General features: G+C 45.7%; 1 protein-coding gene across 2 annotated transcripts in view; it reads right to left on the bottom strand.

The window, feature by feature from the left end:
- LOC126281549 (myrosinase 1-like) overlaps nucleotides 1-21,109 on the bottom strand; it is a 63,997-nt gene that overhangs the window by 18,009 nt on the left and 24,879 nt on the right. For both annotated transcript variants that reach the window (XM_049980610.1, XM_049980611.1), the window contains 3 exons: nucleotides 19,775-19,869; nucleotides 19,474-19,621; nucleotides 10,166-10,281 (listed from right to left, as the gene is read on the bottom strand). In XM_049980610.1, the coding sequence (XP_049836567.1) occupies nucleotides 10,166-10,281; nucleotides 19,474-19,621; nucleotides 19,775-19,869 (359 nt within the window). The remainder of the gene's footprint in view (nucleotides 1-10,165; nucleotides 10,282-19,473; nucleotides 19,622-19,774; nucleotides 19,870-21,109) is intronic.

Raw genomic sequence — 21,109 nt, 5'->3', positions numbered from 1 at the left:
TAATTTCGCACACCTTACACTGTTTGTTGATAATATTTGAAATAAAATTGAAAAATTCGGTAGATTTAGAAAAAAAATTACACGAGCAGGATTCAAACACAGTACTTCGAGTGCAGTATTCGTGAACCTTTACCGCTGCGCTACGCTGACTTGCTCGAAATATGCGTTGTGATACAGGTATACAAAGCGCACAATGAACTTCAAAATCGATTTTCTCAAAAACAAAGACATGTCGCTAAAAAACCGGATAGCCGGGTACTCAGGGTAAGTGCCTCTACAACATATTCGAAGCGCATCAAATCCGTGATTTACAGTATGGAGGGTCCCCTTGTTAGTTTTAAATAATTTAGAACACATGTGGGGAATGATAGGAGAGCATGTCATGAAAGATAGTTAAGGTTTATTTAAAGAATAGAGTGGTTAGTGCCGAGTAAAGGGCCACGCAGTCATTTTGTGTGAGTGTGTGTATGAAAAGATTTATTTGTAATAAGCTGCATGGAAATACGACATTCACTCGTAGCAAATGTCACAGAAGTGAACAAGTGAAACTATTATAGTTCCGTGGAAATAGTGAATGCGAACTAAACAGCGTGTCCTCGCTTCTCAAAACAGTTGTGAGCTCAGAGTTAGGATTTTGGGTTATTACTCAGTTTAAAGTGTAACTAGAAGAAAGAACTAAAGATAGTGAAAAGTAGAAATGAACACACTTTTAAATGTGGACGTCTCTACTACATAAATGCTTGACAGCATAAATAGCACCCTACTTAAATAAATCCGAAATTACCAGCGGGTTATGTTGATTGAATGCTAACATACATTTACAGGATGATAAAAGTCCATTTTAAATTGTCATACATCATAGTAGCAATGAATGGTGATGAGCATGTGAATGGGCTAATACTCGTATTTCTTCGCTGATATGTAAGTAGGAATGATTTTCTTCGTAGACAGTTGATATTCCTATTCTTTTCTTGATTGTTCCATCACAAGTAGAATTTACCCTCAAAAATGTATACGCTTGAAAGATCTTTCTTGGGAGCTGCAAATTGCTGGATGGATTGGTTGAATTGGGTAAAATACTTGAGCTTGTCGGTTCACCCTCACAAATCGTGCTATGAACTTTGATCGCTACCTTTAAACGAGAAAGAAATTGCTTGGATATCTTTGTCTAATAAATACATTTACTCAGCTCGAATTAATAAATCTATGAAAGAAAGCACGTGTTTGTCTGTGACTATATATATGTCACGCCTGAGCGAAAAAGAATTATTTATTACCAAATACAAAAAACTATGCTTAAAAAATTTTACGAGCGGACGTCATGTAGCAATGAGAGCAGACATGTGAAATACTGTATGGCCTACGTACGTTGAAAATGTGACTTTGAAAAGAGTAACTGTATAAAACACTATGTAAAAGGTGACAATTATTGGGCTATATGAAAGAATCGCAAATTAGTTGCAAAACTACTGCGTGACACACCCTTTATCCAAAATGTAAACGTCACTACAGATATTCGGATTCAGGTTATGACATGTTCGGTATGCCTGCCATCATTGGCGATGATGTAGCGCAGACGAATAGAGAAATTCTGCACAACCCACTGACGTGTCGGTACATTGATGCTGTCGATGACCTTCTCAATGGCTGTTCTCAGCTCAGCAGTGGTTTTGGGGGTTATTTCTGTACACCTTGTTTTTATGATAACCCCACGGTTTCCGATCTAGAAACTATGGTCGCCAATGGAGGCCCATGCCAGTGGCCTCTGCGTATCCCAGAGTCAGAATGCTCCTCCAGGACATCACACACTCCCCTGCTTCGATTGGATCGAGCTCCATATTGTCTGAATCACATTTTGTAGAAATCAAACTACTATGGATAATGGGGATGAAATCATCTTCGAAAACCTTCACATGTCTTTCGGTAGTCACCGTGCCTTCATGGAATATTGCAACCGATTGTTCAGTGACAGGAAACTAAACACCACACAGACACCCGTTCAGAGTGAAGAGACTTCTCCATCGCGAAATGCGGGTTCTCATTCCCCCAAATGCGCCAATTTTGCTTATTGACGAACTCATCCAAATGAAGGAGCGCTTCGTCGCTAAATCAAACCATACATAGGCTTCATAATTCCTATCGTGCCCTCGGTGAACCGTGCAGTTTGTTAAGAAATTATGAGGATTTTATTTCAGATAGTTCAATAATTGTCATCGCATAGATGTGTGAACGCGGGAGATTACGAATCTACACTACTGGCCATTAAAATTGCTACAACAAGAAGAAATTCGGAGGATACACGGGTATTCATTAGACAAATATATTAGACTAGAACTAACATGTGATTACATTTTTACGCTATTTGGGTGCATAGATCCCGAGAAATCAGTACCCAGAACAACCACCTCTGGCCGTAATAACGGCCTTGACACACTTGGGCGTTGAGTCAAACAGAGCTTGGGTGGTGTGTACAGGTACAGCTGCCCATGCAGCTTCATCACGATACCACAGTTCATCAACAGGAGTGACTGGCGTATTGTGACGGGCCAGTTACTCGGCCACCTTTGACCAGACGTTTTCAATTGGTGAGTGATCTGGAGAATATGCTGGCCAGGGCAGCAGTCGAAAAAATTCTGTATTCAGAAAGGCCCGTACAGGACCTGCAACATGCGGTCGTGCATTATTCAGCGGAAATGTAGGGTTTCGCAGAGATCGAATGAAGGGTATAGATACAGGTCGTAACATCTGAATTGTATCGTCCTCTGTTCAAAGTGCCGTCAATGCGAACAAGAGGTGACAGAGACGTGTAACCAATGGCACCCCATACCATCACGCCGGGTGATACGCCAGTATGGCGATGACGAATACACGCTTCCAAAGTGTGTTCACTGCGATGTCGCCAAACACGGATGCGACCATCATGATGCTGTAAACAGAACCTGGATTCATACGAAAAAATGACATTTTGCCATTCGTGCACCCAAGTTCGTCGTTGAGTACACCATTGCTGGCGCTCCTGTCTGTGATGCAGCGTCAAGGATAACTGCAGCCATGGTCTCCAAGCTGATAGCCCATGCTACTGAAAACGTCGTCGAACTGTTCGTGCAGACGGTTGTTGTCTTGCAAACGTCCCCATCTCTTGACTCAGGGATAGTGACGTGGCTGCACGATCCGTTACAGCCATGCGGATAGACGCCTGTAATCTTCACTGCTAGTGATACGAAGCCGTCGGGATCCAGAACGGCGTGTCATTTTTCCGTATGAATCCAGGTTCTGTTTACAGCATCATGATGGTCGCATTCGTGTTTGGCGACATCGCAGTGAACACACACTGGAAGCGTGTATTCGTCATCGCCATACTGGCGTATCACCCGGCGTGATGGTATGGGGTGCCATATTCTGCTACCAGTCATTGGATCTCGACCAACGCGAGCATCAATGTCGCGATACGATAAACCGCAATCGCGATAGGCTACAATCCGAACTTTATCAAAGTCGTAAACGTGATGGTATGCATTTGTACTCCATACACGAGGCATCAGAACAACGTTTCACCAGGCAACGCCGGTCGACTGCTGTTTTTGTATGAGAAATCGGTTGGAAACTTTCCTTGTGGCAGCATGTTGTAGGTGGTTTGACCTATGTAAGCCATACGCACCGTGAAAGAACGCTGCACTGAACATCAACGTTACACCCGTCTTTTGCAGCCAAGCAAGTCCGCTATTGTTGAACATTGTATTTCTACTGGACATTCAATGGAGTATGAGAAAACAATCATTTTGTCCACAGCAACGCCTTTCTGGCACTCCATTATTAAAGAAACCGTAGGAATACACCTGGCGGAAAATCTGTTAAACCGTGACAGTGGCTACCAGCTGGACAGTGCATGGAATCCTATCGTCTCCACGATTTGTTCTAACCGAAGACGACGGAGTGCGCGACGGCCCTGGCAAAAACAGCAACGCAGAGGGCGAATGAGTTCCACTATTCCACCAGCGAAGGCGGCAGTGCGGTTCATCTATCAAGTTTTCGACGCATGCGCAGAATAGTTACAGTACGCTATATATTGCGGAACGGAGGACGTTTTCGCTACCCTCTCCCAGCACCGGATTGACTCCTTCATCCTTAATGAAACCTTCCTCCAACCCCACCATGTTGTCCGCACCTTCCCTTATCTCCTTCACCGCACTGACAATCCCCTTCCCCCAGCCGAGGAGGGGTCGCTATAGGCCACCTCAGGCATCTCCCTGTCCGGCCACAACCCCTCCTCAATGTCCCGACCGAAACCTTCTCCTCAGACTATTTTTACCTCCCTCACCTTCACCTGTACCACTATCTATATCCGCCCCGCAGCTCCTCTTCCCTTTGACTTCATTTCTCATGTAGACCGTACCTTCTCCATCTATGTGATCGCCGCTGACCTTAACAACCTCAGCCGTGACCGTGCCAACGGTCGGCGGCGGCATCAGTTCCTTGTCATCCTCCATGGTGACCTTGTTCCTCTTCCACAGCACACCCGTCCTGAAAGTAACTCCACCCCCGATGTTATTATCGCTTCCCCCAACGTCCTTGGTCGCATCGCCGTTGATGTCCTCGATCCTGTCGGTAGTGACCATCTCCCTGTCCTTCTCACCATCTCCTCTACCCGTCCCGCCGCTGCAGCCACCCTCCCAACTGCCCCTCCAAAGTCTGTCCATGACTACCACCGTGCCAGTTGGGATGCCTGCCGGGAATCCATTGCTTTACAGGTCGAAAGCCACCCCTCACCTTTCACCAGCCTTATGACATCACCCATTCCTCTTCCTTTCTTCAGAAGACCATCACTGACGCTGTGGAGGCTCATGTCCCTACCAAACTCATCCACCCTCACCGCCCTACACTGCCTCCACAGGCCGTCCTTCTTCTGTGTGAATCCCACAGGCTCTATCGTTCCTTCCTCCGCACTCGTGACCGGGATACTCTCCCCCGTTACCAGCAATTACAATGACATATCTGGAACCTTCTTACAGCAAAGAAACGCCTCAACTCCACCCTCCCTGTTAACTCCTCCAAGTACTGGTCAGCCTTCCACCGCCTCACTGGTAACCACCCCACCCCGCATTACCCCATCTTCCACGACGATCAACCCTTTCCTGACTACCTCAGTAGGGATAACAATTTTTCTTCCCACCTATCCGAGATCTTCTCCATTCCTGACGATCCCCATTTTGATTACTCCCTCTTCCCCACCGTCCTTGACCGCACTGACACCTCTGTCGCCCTGCTCGCCTCTAGCTTCCAGTACTTGGATCAGTTACCTGCCTCAGACATCAACACTCCCATCACCACACAAGACATCACACTCGTCCTCTGCTCCAAACGCAACACCGCCCATGGTCATGATGGCGTCACCTACTGTCACCTCAAGGAATCCCCTCCATCCTTCCTGTCTGTCCTTGCTACCTTGTACAGTGTCACCTCTCCACTGGATTTTACCCTGACCTGTGGAAGACTTCCCATATCCTGCTGTTCCCTAAACCTAACAAACTCCTTTCTGATACCTCTTCCTATCGTCCAATCTGCCTCACCTCTGTGTTCAGTAAGGTCTTCGAGGCAATCCTCTCTCGCCGTATTCAATGCCACCTTAACCAGCACCGCCTCCTTCCCCTTACCCAATGTGGCTTCCGGCCTTCCTTCTCTGCCGACGACCAGCTCCTTAACCTTACCAACCTTCTTTCACTCCATCTTAACTCCCGTCACTCCGCTATCTTTGTTTCCATTGATCTCCAGAACGCCTATAACCGTGTCTGGCATCCTGGCCTCCTCTTCAAACTCCAGACCTATGCTCTCCCCATCCGTTCGTCTCGTTGCTTCCTTCCTCTCCAATCGTCCCTCCTATGTGACTATCCACAATTCCAACTCCCATACTTTCTACCCCTCTGCCGGCGTGCCCCAAGGTTTTGTCCTTTCCCCTCTCCTCTATCTCCTGTACACTGCTGATATGCCCAAACCTCCCCCTCCTGTACATCTTCTCCAGTTCGCTGATGACACCACCTTCCTAGCCCTATATCCTACCCTTCACCGGTCCCAACATACCCTCCAAACCCACCTTGACCAATTCACCACATAGTGCAACCAGTAGTTCCTCCGTGTTAATCCTGCCAAGGCCCAGGCGATCATCATAGGCCGCATCACCCGCTCCTTCCATCTCACCATTTATGGCCGTCCTATCCACCTTACTCCTACCCTCAAATACGTTGGCCTCACACTCGACCGCCACCTCACCTGAACTCCCCATCTCCTTACAATCCAAAACAAAGCTCACAACCATCTCCGCCTCCTGAATCTCCTGTCCGGCTGGACGTGGGGTCTGCATCCTTCCACCATCCTTCACACCTACAAAACCTTGATCCATCCCATCCTTTGTTATGCCAGCGTCGCTTGGATTTCCGCCCCTTCCCAGTTCTATAAAGACCTCCAAATCCTCAAACGCCATGTGCTCTACCTCGCCTTCCGCATCCGCCTTCCGTCCCCCACGCGCATCCTCTACGACCTCATCCCTTCCCCCACCTTCTTCTTTTCCTTGAACATATCCACACATTATATATTGTCCGCCGCCTCGATCCCCCTCACCCTCTGGTGTCTCCCTTCCTCTCCACCCCTAACCAGTTGCCGCGCCTTTACCATTGTCTCCCATCCTCTCTCCATCTCCACACACTCCATCTCCTTTCCTAACACAACTTCCACCGTCTACCCCTCCTGGATGATGAGCTTCTCCCTGACATCTACCCTTCCTACCAGCTCTAACCCCATCTTCCTGCCTTCTCCTCAGGGCTCCCTCTCCACCCCCTCCGTCCTCCTGAGCGGCTTCCTCCTCCTACACCCCCTCCATCTCTTCTGCCTCCCTTCAGTGTCTCTGCGCTCTCTCCTGCCCTGTCTTCCCTCTTCCTCTCCCGCCCCATGTATCCCCTGCCTCTTCGTGAACCCACTGATGTCGCTCCTCTCTTCATTCCGCCGCTTCCACAGCTACTCCATGCTCTCCCCTCCTTTTCCATCCTCTGTGACCTTTCCCTCGGCAGGTCCCACCTGACAGTTTTATTCTTCGCCCTGTCTGCTCCAAGTGGGTTTTAAGTGTGTTATTCTGAAGTGTTTTTAATACTGTGGCCGACCTTTCCCTAAGCATTCAGTGTCTTCTGTGTTTTAAGAATCGCCAACTGTGTTTTAAGAATCGCCAAATGTGTTTTTAACTTTCTAGTGACTTTTTTTAACTCTCCCCCATAAACGTCTCCATGTCCATGTATTTTTACCTCCAGTTTCTCCCCTTACTGTGTTTTATGTTCTCCTTTTTTATCTCCTTATGTATGTATCATTTTATTCCTGTTTTAGTTGTCATGTCACTCGGCTGAAGAGCGGCGGATTGTGCTGCTGACAGCCCTCCCCTGTCCATATGGGGCAAGGGAATCAATCACAATAAAGAAAAATAGACGTTTTCGCCAGTCTGCGACGGCTCACCTCAAGATGACTGGCAGGTGCCCAGTTGTAATATCGTGCAAAGTATTAAACGACGACCGGCTGGAAGCCTGAAATTTGTTTGAACAGTCAATTCGCCGGGAAAATTTTAAAATTCACAGCTCCCAATATTTTTTAATTTAGTATGATCTCATAGATAAGCTAATTCATGATGTACGCCTCGAACTGGAAAAGATGCACTCCTTGATGCAATCAATTGGAAGTGACACATTCTTTTTAATGAGAAATAGTTCGTATCATTTTTGATTATTCTGCGGTTATTTGGATTTAGTGAGAGAGACACAGTAGTGTTGCTCTCGTGAATGTATGCTGAAGGCCATGTTTTAAAATATAGTGTACTGAGATTCAAGATTGGTCTTACTGTTTCAGATACGAGTCGGCACAGGCGAGAAAAAAAGGAAAAGCAGCAGGTGGTCATACGGATGGCTGAATGTACACGAAATATTACTATTACCGAAAATCTCTAAATTTGATGACTCACTGAATCACACTATATACAGAATTTTCTGTGTGCCACTCTAATTACATCGAACACATTAGATACGTTCGCAACCGTCTATTTTAGTGTGATTCCATTTGTGAACTCGTAACAATTACGGCCCACACAATTCTCTTTACAAAAGACATCAAAAAATTAGCTAATAATATTGAACTCTAAATTACCCCACCAACCGCACTACAATACATCATGATTATGAGCAACAGGGATTGACACCTGTTCTGTTCCTGTTGCATCCCACGTTTCAGAAGACATCCTATAATATTTCAAGGCAGCAATCATCTGCCCTATTGAAAATCTATCAATAGCATTGTGTGCTAGTTAGAAATTGTGTGGTACGTATGAAGCTCGCTGGGCAGCTGTTACATATAAATTACAGCATATTTACCCTAGAAAATGTTTAATACACTCCTGGAAATGGAAAAAAGAACACATTGACACCGGTGTGTCAGACCCACCATACTTGCTCCGGACACTGCGAGAGGGTTGTACAAGCAATGATCACACGCACGGCACAGCGGACACACCAGGAACCGCGGTGTTGGCCGTCGAATGGCGCTAGCTGCGCAGCATTTGTGCACCGCCGCCGTCAGTGTCAGTCAGTTTGCCGTGGCATACGGAGCTCCATCACAGTCTTTAACACAGGTAGCATGCCACGACAGCGTGGACGTGAACCTTATGTGCAGTTGACGGACTTTGAGCGAGGGCATATAGTGGGCATGCGTAAGGCTGGGTGGACGTACCGCCGAATTGCTCAACACATGGGGCGTGAGGTCTCCACAGTACATCGATGTTGTCGCCAGTGGTCGGCGGAAGGTGCACGTGCCCGTCGACCTAGGACCGGACCGCAGCGACGCACGGATGCACGCCAAGACCGTAGGATCCTACACAGTGCCGTAGGGGACCGCACCGCCACTTCCCAGCAAATTAGGGACACTGTTGCTCCTGGGGTATCGGCGAGGACCATTCGCAACCGTCTGCACGAAGCTGGGCTACGGTCCCACACACCGTTAGGCCGTCTTCCGCTCACGACCCAACATCGTGCAGCCCGCCTCCAGTGGGTCGCGACAGGCGTGAATGGAGGGACGAATGGAGACGTGTCGTCTTCAGCGATGAGAGTCGCTTCTGCCTTGGTGCCAATGATGGTCGTATGCGTGTTTGGCGCCGTGCAGGTGAGCGCCACAATCAGGACTGCATACGACCGAGGCACACAGGGCCAACACCCGGCATCATGGTGTGGGGAGCGATCTCCTACACTGGCCGTACACCTCTGGTGATCGTCGAGGGGACACTGAATAGTGCACGGTACATCCAAACCGTCATCGAACCCATCGTTCTACCATTCCTAGACCGGCAAGGGAACTTGCTGTTCCAACAGGACAATGCACGTCCACATGTATCCCGTTCCACCCAAAGTGCTCTAGAAGGCGTAAGTCAACTACCCTGGCTAGCAAGATCTCCGGATCTGTGCCCCATTGAGCATGTTTGGGACTGGATGAAGCGTCGTCTCACGCGGTCTGCACGTCCAGCACGAACGCTGGTCCAACTGAGGCGCCACGTGGAAATGGCATGGCAAGCCGTTCCACAGGACTACATCCAGCATCTCTACGATCGTCCCCATAGGAGCATAGGAGCCTGCATTGCTGCGAAAGGTGGATATACACTGTACTAGTGCCGGCATTGTGCATGCTCTGTTGCCTGTGTATATGTACCTGTGGTTCTGTCAATGTGATCATGTGATGTATCTGACCCCAGGAATGTGTCAATAAAGTTTCTCCTTCCTGGGACAATGAATTCACGGTGTTCTTATTTCCAGGAGTGTAGTAGTTTTGTGTCTCCAATAACTATTACAATAACACCTGTTTCTATTTATAAGCAATGAATAAAAATGCTAAAATGGCCTCAGTTCCTTAGGGACTAAACTGCTGAGGTCATCGTTTTCTAGACTTTCACACTATTTAAACTAACTTATGCTAAGAACAACACACACACCCATGCCCAAGGGAGGACTCGAACCTCCGGCGGGAGAGGCCGCATAATCACTGACATGGCGAGCGCGGCAATAAAAATGTGCTGTTACTATTTTAATCATTGTGATCGAAAGTTTGTGTACACTGTCGCCGTTTAAGATCGGTCCATTAGCACACTTAAACTTACCTCAGCAGACGTCGTAATTACAGCAGAGTCCCGCGTTTTTGAAGGTGATTCGCCTGTCACACCAGGGGTCACGAAAGATGTTTCGAAGTGGATTACTCCGAGAAAGTCGGCCGATCCTGTAAAAAAATTTGTTCCTTCGGTTTTAGTTAAATAATAAGCCGACACGACATTTCCAACCTCAAAACAAATTTTATTTGACTTCCCCTCAAATAAGGAATTCTTCCACTGCGTAATTGCGATATTGTGGAAACTCAGCACTAGTAGCGATCCACGAGAATGTGTGTCAAAACACATCGGAAAGTAATCAGTGCCGAGTTAACTCTTCTACACGGTGTCTGAGATGGGTTCTGAAGGCGTAATGAAAAAGATTGTGATTATAGCCCGAGATTTGGTCCGAATCACAATTTTACGTTGTCACACAGATATTACAACAGCATATTTAACTACAGAAAATGTGTAATAGTTGTTTTGTGTCTTCAATAATTATTAGAACAGCACCTTCTTCTCTCTGTAAGCAATTAATCATAAAACAAAGACTGCTAATGCTTGAATACAATACTTGAATTTCGTATTTTTAAAAAAGTGTCTATTGCAACCACAGAATTAAAAAAAATAGCTTACCTAATTCAAAGGGCCCAAAATAAAAGTTGTCACTACGCATTGCAGCTTCTAGCAACCGTTTGCTACATTAGAAATAACGCTTGGTAAATTATATGCACAAACTGGCAAAGAAAACTTGTGTTACAACCGTCAGTAGCTACTTGTTACAACAAGGCTGAATGTAGTTTCTAATGGTTCAGTTTTGCCAGGAAGTTTTTCGAAAGACATCACTTCAGTTTTTGGACAACCATTACTGTTGCTCTAAATACAGAAGTAAAATTGCTACTACTACATTGTTTAATCATCGGGAAGGCCTCTGAGCCGTGGTAAAAATCGCTGTTTTGAAGAGCGCGCCGCAGCGCGTTGTGTGAAGCAGTCGCCCTCCGTTTCTGGCGTTGGCGCCGCTGTGGCAGTCACAGCTTTGGTGTCTCCCTCTGGTTGGTAAGGAGAAAGGTTGCCTGTTCACGTGCATTTAAGGGGCGCTATGAGCTCGCCAGTGGGTCAGTCTTGGTGAGTTTGGAGTCAGTCTGAGTCAGTCTGGGTCTGTCTCTCGTCTGCATTTGTGAGGCAGTTAGAGTGTCTGTAGGTCGTCCGGAGAGCTAGTATGTCTTTAGTTCCGATCAATCTTTAAAACCGGATAAATGAGAGTCTTTCCACTCCGCCAGTAAGAGAACTCAGCAGTGGTCGCCCGGTCGGGACTTAGTTCCTGCATCTGAGTCTGCGCGTTAAGCCGCCAGTCTGCTCGAGTTGCTCAGGCGATGGTCAGGGGGAAAGGATCGATCGATTGGTCAGTCGCGCACTGAGACACAAGATGACTGCTCTGTCTTGAGCGTCGGCGCATGAGGTCGCCACGTGAATTCAGTGGGCCGCGCCGTATAGCGAGGGGTAGTGGCTTCGCCGTCGACACGAGAGCAAAAGGAGTCAAACCACAACATCAGTCAGGCCGGTGCGAGCTGGTTCTCCGAGCGCTTCTGGGCACTTTCAGTTGCCATCTTGTGGAGCTTGGCTCGGTCCTCTGCAAGGATGTCGCTTTCCCAGTGGGCGTGTTTCCTCTGCATGGTTGGGTCCAAGCCAGAATTTCCGCCGTCGTGTGTCTGGAAGTGAGTGGGAGACGCACCAGCAGTGCAGTCGCGACGGAGCAGCGGGCAGTCGGTCCTTTGGTGCGGACCAGGAAAGACGAGAGATCGGAGAGCCTTCCTGCGTCCGTTGAAGCGGCTGGCAGGGGACGGTTCGGGAGAGCGTTTTGGTAGTGCTGCGCCAGGTCTTCTCGAGAAATTACAGTTATTAGAAGTTAAGTGATTGGTGATACGTTGTGTGATTTACTCTTGCTAAATTTTCCTGTTTTCTTGGTCAGTCTCGTCCTCAGTTTGCTCGTCTGTGTCTCATCCGCATTTGTTAGGCAGTTAGTGCCTGTCGTTCGGAGCTGCCGCTGTCGTGCTTCTCGGGGTTTCATGTGTTAACGATTTTTTTGCTCGGAGTGTAACGACCTAATACCTGAAATATGTTTTTGTTTTGGCAGGAGAGCCAACCGTACTGCCAAAGGAGGCCGAAATGCACGCGTTTTAGCTCACGCAGGATGGCGTGAGGTCTGGGACATGATAAGGGAATTAGAATTGAGAAAAACGGACATAGCTGGTGGAATACTTAACTTTAATCCATTAATGGAGAACGTCGCTCGTTATGGTACATGATTCACAATATCAATAGTACGGATACTGGCGCCTTGCTAGGTCGTAGCAAATAACTTAACTGAAGGCTGTGCTAACTATCGTCTCGGCAAATGAGAGCGTAGAAGTCAGTGAACCATCGCTAGCAAAGTCGGCTGTACAACTGGGGCGAGTGCTAGGAAGTCTCTCTAGACCTGCCGTGTGGCGGCGCTCGGTCTGCAATCACTGATAGTGGCGACACGCGGGTCCGACGTATACTACCGGACCGCGGCCGATTTAAAGGCTACCACCTAGCAAGTGTGGTGTCTGGCGGTGACACCACAGTTTTGATCTTGTTTATCATCTTGAGAGGCGGTATCTGTGTACTGTAGAGCATCTTAATTGGTTTGCCCAACCTTGTAGAATTTTATATAAGATTGCTTTTTATGGATTTTTATTTAAATGATCATTTTAGTATATAAAGTTGTCACCCTTCCGCCGTAAGACTTTTCTTAGAAGTGAAAACCAAGTTGCAAGTTAATCTTTTAATTTTAGTGTGTTGTACCATTACCATCCCTTCTCCGGGGTGCATATTTTGTGTGCTTGTGTGAATTGTTAAAACTTTTACTTTAAGGTAATCTGGCGTGTTGCAGATATGAACCTGTGTAGTCTTTCAGAGGTTGTTGTGAGCGGTCGTGACTGCGGCCGTGTCAAAAGGGAGCGGCAAGGTTCTAAGTCCGAAAGACCGTACACTCGAAATTTTGTTTCTTTCTGCCTCTGAATAAATTGTAACTTGATATTTAGAGGGTGCTTTCTGTTCCTGCAATTATTTGCACTGCAAATCTATATGCAATTCCCAATTAACGTTCAGCTGATAGTGTTGATTGCGGTTTCCTCATCAACATGAACAATCTTTTTTTTTAAAAAAGAAAAACCTAGAATATATTTATATATAGTGTGTTTCAGAACTCATGTTACACACTTCTAGAGGTTGTAGAGGGGACTTAGTAGATCAAGTTCTACGTAGGGACCCTAGTCCGTGTAAATATATGTAAACACGGTGTTTCTAGGATGATGGGGATAAAGAGCCTCTTTATTGGAAAGGAACGAGTCGTAAGTCACATGCGAAAACCGTTCTGATACCTCTGACAGTGGAATACATGTACTGGTACTGTTGTTCCTAAGATTGTAGCGTAGGCGACTGTCAGTGATGGTAGTGTGGACCAAGACAACGAAAAAATGTAGAGTGAATTTGTGCTCAAAAATACGTACCTGAGGAGTCAAGAGTAGTTATTCATTTTCGCTGCTGTATTGAACGAGTTTTCATAGTTCTTAAGATATGCATTTTAGATCTCGTTTTTATTAGACATTTATTCTTGTTTCGGCCCATAGGCCACCTCTGGAAGCTGCCAACAGTACAGGCTTAGCAACAGTAGTACAGTATATGTATTCCACTGTCAGAGGTGTAAGAAAGCTTTTCAATTATAAATTTCGGCAAGTTAATTTCCAGTATATGGACCCTTACCTCAAATTGATACGTTTATTCTGTTCCACCATCCTATAAAGTTTGTAACATCATCAATGGAGGGTCAAGTAAGGAACCTCCACGAGTACACTCGATAGCAACATCATCAGACTATAGAATGCCGGCGTCCCCTGGAAATGTTACCAATAACGATAACGGCCAATCCTTCCACCACCCGAAACCATGGAAGAAGCCTTGGACGTGGCCCTATAGTGAAATGAAAAGTTGTGACCTGGTTTCCGGACATTAAACTGTAAAGTAAAGTAAAAAGTAAAAAAGTGTAACATCAGGACGGACATGTCTAAATGAACAAACGGCACGCATATATATAATTTCCATGTTAGAGCTCATTTTAGTTTCGTCAGTATGTGCTGTACTTCCTCGATTCACCGCCAGTTGGCCCAATTGAAGGAAGGTAATGTTGACTTCGGTGCTTGTGTTGACATGCGACTCATTACTCTACAGTACTAGCATCAAGCACATCAGTATGTAGCATCAACAGGTTAGTGTTCATCACGATCGTGGTTTTGCAGTCAGTGCAATGTTTACAAATGCGGAGTTGGCAGATCCTGGCAGATCCACATTTGATGTATGGATTAGCACGAGGCAATTGCCGTGGCGCGGTACGTTTGTATCGAGACAGATTTCCAGAACGAATGTGTTCCGACAGGAAGACGTTCGAAGCAATTGATCGGCGTCTTAGGGAGCACGGAACACTCCCATTAATGACTCGCGACTGGGGAAGACCTATAACGACGAGGACACCTGCAATGGACGAGGCAATTCTTCGTGCAGTTGACGATAACCCTAATGTTAGCGTCAGAGAAGTTGACGCTGTACAAGGTAACTTTGACCACGTCACGGTATGGACAGTGCTACGGGAGAACCAGTTGTTTCCGTACCATGTACAGCGTGTGCAGGCACTATCAGCAGCTGATTGGCCTCCACTGGTACCTTCTGCGAATGGTTCATCCACAAATGTGGCAATCCTCATTTCAGTGCAAATGTTCTCTTTACGGATGAGGCTTCATTCCAACGTGATCAAATTGTAAATTTCCACAATCAACATGTGTGGGCTGACGAGAATCCGCACGCAGTTGTGCAATCACGTCATCAACACAGATTTTCTGTGAACGTTTGGTCAGGCATTGTTGGTGATGTCCTGATTGGGCCCCATGTTCTTTCACCTATGGTCAGTGGAGCACGTTATCATGATTTAATACGGGATACTCTACCTGTGCTGCTAGAACATGTGCCTTTACAAGTACGACACAACATGTGGTTCATGCACGATGGAGCTCCTGCACATTCCAGTCGAAGTGTTCGTACGCTTCCCAACAACAGATTCGGTGACCGATGGATTGGTAGAGGCGGACCAACTCCATGGCGTCCACACTGTCTTGACCTCAACCCTCTTGACTTTCATTTATTGGGGCATTGGCTATGCAAACCCGGTATCAAATGTAGAGCCTCTTCGTGCTCGTATTGTGGACAGCTATGATACAATACACCTTTCTCCAGGGCTGCATCAGCGCATCAGGGATTCCATGCGACGCAGGGTGGATGCATGTATCCTCGCTAACAGAGGACATTTTGAACATTTCCTGTAACAAAGTGTTTGACGTCACGCCGGTACGTTCTGTTGCTGTGTGTTTCCATTCCATGATTAATGCGATTTGAAGAGAAGTAATAAAATGAGCTCTAACAAGGAAAGTAAGCGTTTCCCGACGCATGTCCACATAACATATTTTCTTTCTTTGTGTGTGAGGAATGTTGCCTGAAAGTTTGGCGGTACCTTTTTGTAACACCCTGTATATATATATCAGACTAGATGACCAGTGATCTCCTCTATGCAGATGCGCAGCAGGCTCAAGCCCTGATGGTACTCGGCGAAATGCCGCGAGTAATGAGGATAGTGAGCAAGAGGCGCTGCTACAGTACTAGTGTGTCGATAAGTTGAAAATCTGGGTCTGATGGAAGTTATACCAGGGCAATAAGTGCATTCTGGTGACCACGGCGTCCGAATGCCCTAGTAAACAAGACACTGGCGTTCCAATCCCTGTCTTTCACAATGTGTCAACTTCTCCCATCGATTAAAACCAGAGTCAATTCACAGTCAATCCCTATACGTCCTTTGGATACTTAACTTAAATTTTTGGTAACAGGGACAGAGGTAATAGGGAACAGACCAAATAGTTTGACATCAGGTGTTTATAACACTTGGGGTAGTCATAAAACTTTAATTTTCGTGTCGAAAAAAGATCAGGTTGTTATATTTAGTTTGTGTGTGTTTGCTGGTTTATGCCTGCACTACCGACACACACTGAAATCACCGAGACGCTGTACAATTGCACGACGCTGCAGGAGACACAAAGATACGTCGCAGCCCAGTGTTAAAGTGGGGCATCGTGCGGTGGCACGTTTTCTGCATTTGATGAGCAACAACGAGGGACCAGTCCATGCTGAATGAATTGAACGGCCACACTCCACCATCGTATGAAGCAGTACCAATGAGAGATGTGATGTGTCGTCTGAATAAGACACAGTCAGAGCAAAAAACACCACAGGTGCAAAGATGTGCGAAGATGCGACATTGACTCTTCACTTGTAAACGTTCCACCTGCGCCACGGGCGGCGCTGAGTATGAAGATATCGACTTCGCCTCGGCCAATTGACGGCTGAGTACAATCCGCCAAATACCGGACAACACGGACAGAAGCTGTAACATTATGTGATTGCCCTACCATTTTAAATCATTTACTAACCGAGCAAACGCTCGGCAACAGTTCACAAATAATTCTGGGAGAATATGTAAAACGAACGTCCTGTGACGTGACGTGTTTATTGTGGAAGCGCCGTCAGAGATGCACTGAGCTATTGACTTCGAAAGCCGCTGCGCGAAAGGCGGACAAAAGAACACTTTTACACTTTTTTTGATGTACGAAATATTCTCGATGAACAGTTACTCACTTCTTGGTCTCTTGTAATTTGCGTCGGACACGCATATCTTGCCACCGTATTATTATTGTTTAAAAGAATTATTTTTAGTGTAATGTGAACGTGTCATACTGCATAGCAGTAGAGTTATGTGAGAAGCTATATTGTGCGATGTTTATCTGGAAATGTCAAAGTATTTATTTTCATTATGAGAAGAGAAGTGCCAGTCAAAACGGCATCCATGTTAAATTCTTCAGTGCATAAGAAGTTCGTTATCTATTGATTGCCATAAATTCAAAGTTAGATGGAACTTGTACATGGACTATTTATTTAGTATAGAACCTATGTCTCACTACTTCATGACCATATGTATTTGATTTTATTCTATGTTTCTGCAAAGTTTGATGGTTCACAGTCGCGGGTTGTTTCGTCGAAATCGGACGGAAGTTCCATACTGCGAAATATTTTCTCCGCGTCTTATTCTACTGGTAAATGAATGATGAACTTTGGTCCCTTAGAAAATACATCTTGAGCTACCCAAAAACAATTATATTTTCAATAGTCATTTACCTTCCTCTGCAAAGCGACTTCTGACTGATCAGATGATTCAACGAGAAACAGCTGCACACAGTTGGCGTAAAATTCCTGACCAGTAAAGGTATTCAAAACCACTACAATAACTAGTTATGTCTATTGGCCTAAAGTACAATACATATCATTATGTGCTTTTCTCTGCAAATATATTTCCACCGCTGATTATAGCTGTGTGTTAATGCACAAAAGTAAACATATTGTTATAAAGCCTACTCGGATTACAGAAGAGCAGCTCTCGCTCACTTGGTTATAGATCACCGTCCAGAACTCACTTACACAGGGCACGTTGTTTGGTAAACTTAAAAGACAATTGATGTAACTGCATTTGCTGTGTACTATGAAGTTTACCTTCGATTATTTGCACATGACCATTCAAGGCCTTTTTTGTGTTATATTACAAGCAGTGTTGCAGACATTCTTATTCAACTAGCCAGAAAGTGAAGTAAACCTTTTTAACACATTTGTGTGACTGTGTTACTAATTTATTATTTGTTGTAGAACATTCGTTTTTCTGTGTTACCTAAACCTGGGGCATAACTGCGTAATAGTATCATGGAGAAATTGTCTTAACGGTGTACTGGATCAGAAACCGTTTCACGAGTTCATAAACTCGGCCTACCGTAACTGTGGCAGCTCGGTCTCCAGAGCAGTAGCGAAGAGGCCTCACAAACCTGGCGACGAGGGTTTACAATATTTGCAATATAGGGAGTGTATGTGGAAACTTTAGGCTGTAACTTGCATTTATAGCTGAAAATATCAAGTGTTTACTTTTACTACGATCCTTTTACTACACGTTCCGAACTATCAGAGACGTACCGAAGAATATTTAATAAGAAATCCAAAGTCCCTCCGAACAAGCCTTGGAAGCCGCAATGGGACCGACCGGCCGCCGTGTCATCCTCAGCCCACTGGTGTCACTGGACACGGATATGGAGGGGCATATGGTCAGCACACCGCTTTCCCGGCCGTATGTCAGTTTACGACACCGGAGCCGCTATTTCTCCATAAAGTAACTCATCAGTTTGTCTCACAAGGGCTGAGTGCACCAGCCTGCCAACAGCGCTCGGCAGATCGGATGGTCACCCATCCAATTGCTAGGCAAGCCCGACCAACGCTTAACGTCTTTGATCTGACAGGAACCGATGTTACTACTGCGGCAAGGCCGTTGTCACTGAAAAATATGCTTATTAGTAATCGGGTGTCCGTCAGAGGCCGAACTGGAAGGACTTCTGTATGATTACAGAGTGTCAGTTTCTCCGAAACTACATTCTTTGCAATCGTAATCAAATAAATTTTTTTATCAGCTATACCTATTCACAGGAGTTACACATTCTTCAGAGAAAAAGAGATTCCAAAAGTCCAGTACCCGCAAAAAAAAAACTGATCATATATGCAAAAATGACTGTCCATAACAAAGTTCACTGCAAATAATGTTATTTAGCGCAGTGAAAGAATTTAGAAAACATTTTTGTTTAGATCTGCTTAACATCTCGCGAAGAATGATAATGTTGGAAATGTCGTATGGCCATTACAACCGGTAGAGACTCCAAAAACTATTTCACCCTTTTGGTAGACATATTGCATGTCACAACAGTAGGATCTTTAAAAAAACTTTATTTTGGAACTAACTTGACGCTTCATGTTTAATCAGAAACGCTTTATTGAAGTAAACCATCACACTGTGAAACAAAATAATGTAATTGATCCGTTTACATTCTTTCCGGGTGTGCCACTTCGCTAGATCTCTGTTTCTGCTCAATGCATCAGCAACAAAACTTATCGCTGAATGCCGGGGCGCTCTAGTGAGACAGAGTACAATATCCATCGCCGTTCATTTCCAGCTCCTGACATGATTCACTTACAAAGTATCGTAAGAACAGAGATCGCAGATGGATGAAAATGTGAGAAGAACAGTTCATTATACAGTAAAGTCAGGAGAGTACTAGATTAAGTTATGTCCTCAATTGCTGAATCGTAATGGTCTGCCACTAAATTTCTATACTCACCCCTAATGTACTCGATCTCTTCCTGTGGGAAGGTTGGCAACCTTGATCGGGGCCGCCCCTCAGCCTCACTATTGGCATCCACTAGCTGTCGCACCACAGCAGGATAATCCCCATCCTGACTGTAGATAGGATGTGCGAAGATACCCACCTGTGACAGATTACTTTTCCTCAGTCATTCGTGTCCCATATATAGACCTTACATGTCACGAGATTAAGATCAGTTGCACTGTCCGAGCAACGAGAAATACACTGAAATGTTACAGGAGCCCCAACTGGGTGACTGCAGAGCTCCAGCACCCACCTGAAACTGTCGTGCCCTTTCAGCAGCCTCTGCATCCTCTGTTGAATTAGTCAGCGGTTCAAGTCCATCCATTTCAAAAGTAATTCCCACGCTACCTGTACAATATATCAGAACAACATTTACACATAAGTTACGCAGGATAGAAGAAAACTAACTTACATTATACTCTGTACTGTAATATTATAAAAAGGGTAAGTTAATTAGCTCACAGTGTACAGAAATTAAAATGGTACTCAAAATAATATCGATTGATTAGAGGCTTCGAAGTGGTTACCAAAACTTTTATATCGTTGCATACAAGTTTTATATCGTAGATAAAAGAAACTCAGTAAGGAATACTCTTCTTACATACACTACTGGCCATTAAAATTGCTACACCAAGAAGAAATGCAGGTGATAAATCGGTATTCACTGGACAAATATACTAGAACTGACATTTGATTACATTTTCCCGCAATTTGGGTGCATAGATCCTGAGAAATCAGTACCCAGGATAACCACCTCTAGCCGTAATAACGGCCTTGATACGCCTGGGCATTGACTTAAACAGAGCTTCGATGACGTGTGCAGGTGCAGCTGACCATGGAGCTTCAACACGATACCACAGTTCATCAAGAGTAGTGACTGGCGTATTGTGACGAGCCAGTTGCTCGGCCACCATTGACCAGACTTTTTCAGTTTGTGAGAGATCTGGAGAATGTGCTGGCCAGGGCAGCAGTCGAAAAAATTCTGTATCCAGAAAGGCCCGTACAGGATCCTCAACATGCGGTCGTGCATTATCCTGCTGAAATGTAGGATTTCGTAGGGTTAAATGAAGGGTAGAGCCAGGGTTCGTAACACATCTGAAACGTAACGTCCACTGTTCAAAGTGCCGTCAATGCGAACAAGAGGTGACCGAGACATGTAACCAATGGCACCCCATACCATCACACCGGGTGATACACCAGTATAGCGATGACGAATACACGCTTCCAATGTGCGTTCACCGAGATGTCGCCAAACACGAATGCGACCATCATGATGCTGTAAGCATAACATAGATTCATCCGAGAAAATGACGTTTTGCCATTCGTGTACCAGGTTCGTCGTTGAGTACACCATCGCAGGCGCTCCTGTCTGTGATGCAGCGTCAAGAGTAACCTCAGCCATGGTCTCCGAGCTGATAGTCCATGATGCTGCAAACGTCGTCGAACTGTTCGTGCAGATGGTTGTCGTCTTGCAAACGTCCCCATCTGTTGACTCAGGGATCGAGACGCGGCTGCACGATCCGTTACAGCCTTGCGGATAAGATGCCTGTCATCCAGACTGCTAGTGATACGAGACCATTGGGATCCA

The sequence above is a fragment of the Schistocerca gregaria genome, chromosome 7 (genome assembly GCF_023897955.1).
Source record: "Schistocerca gregaria isolate iqSchGreg1 chromosome 7, iqSchGreg1.2, whole genome shotgun sequence".
In the NCBI taxonomy this organism is placed as follows: Eukaryota; Metazoa; Arthropoda; class Insecta; order Orthoptera; family Acrididae; genus Schistocerca; species Schistocerca gregaria.
This window is presented reverse-complemented; position numbering and strand designations above follow the sequence as displayed.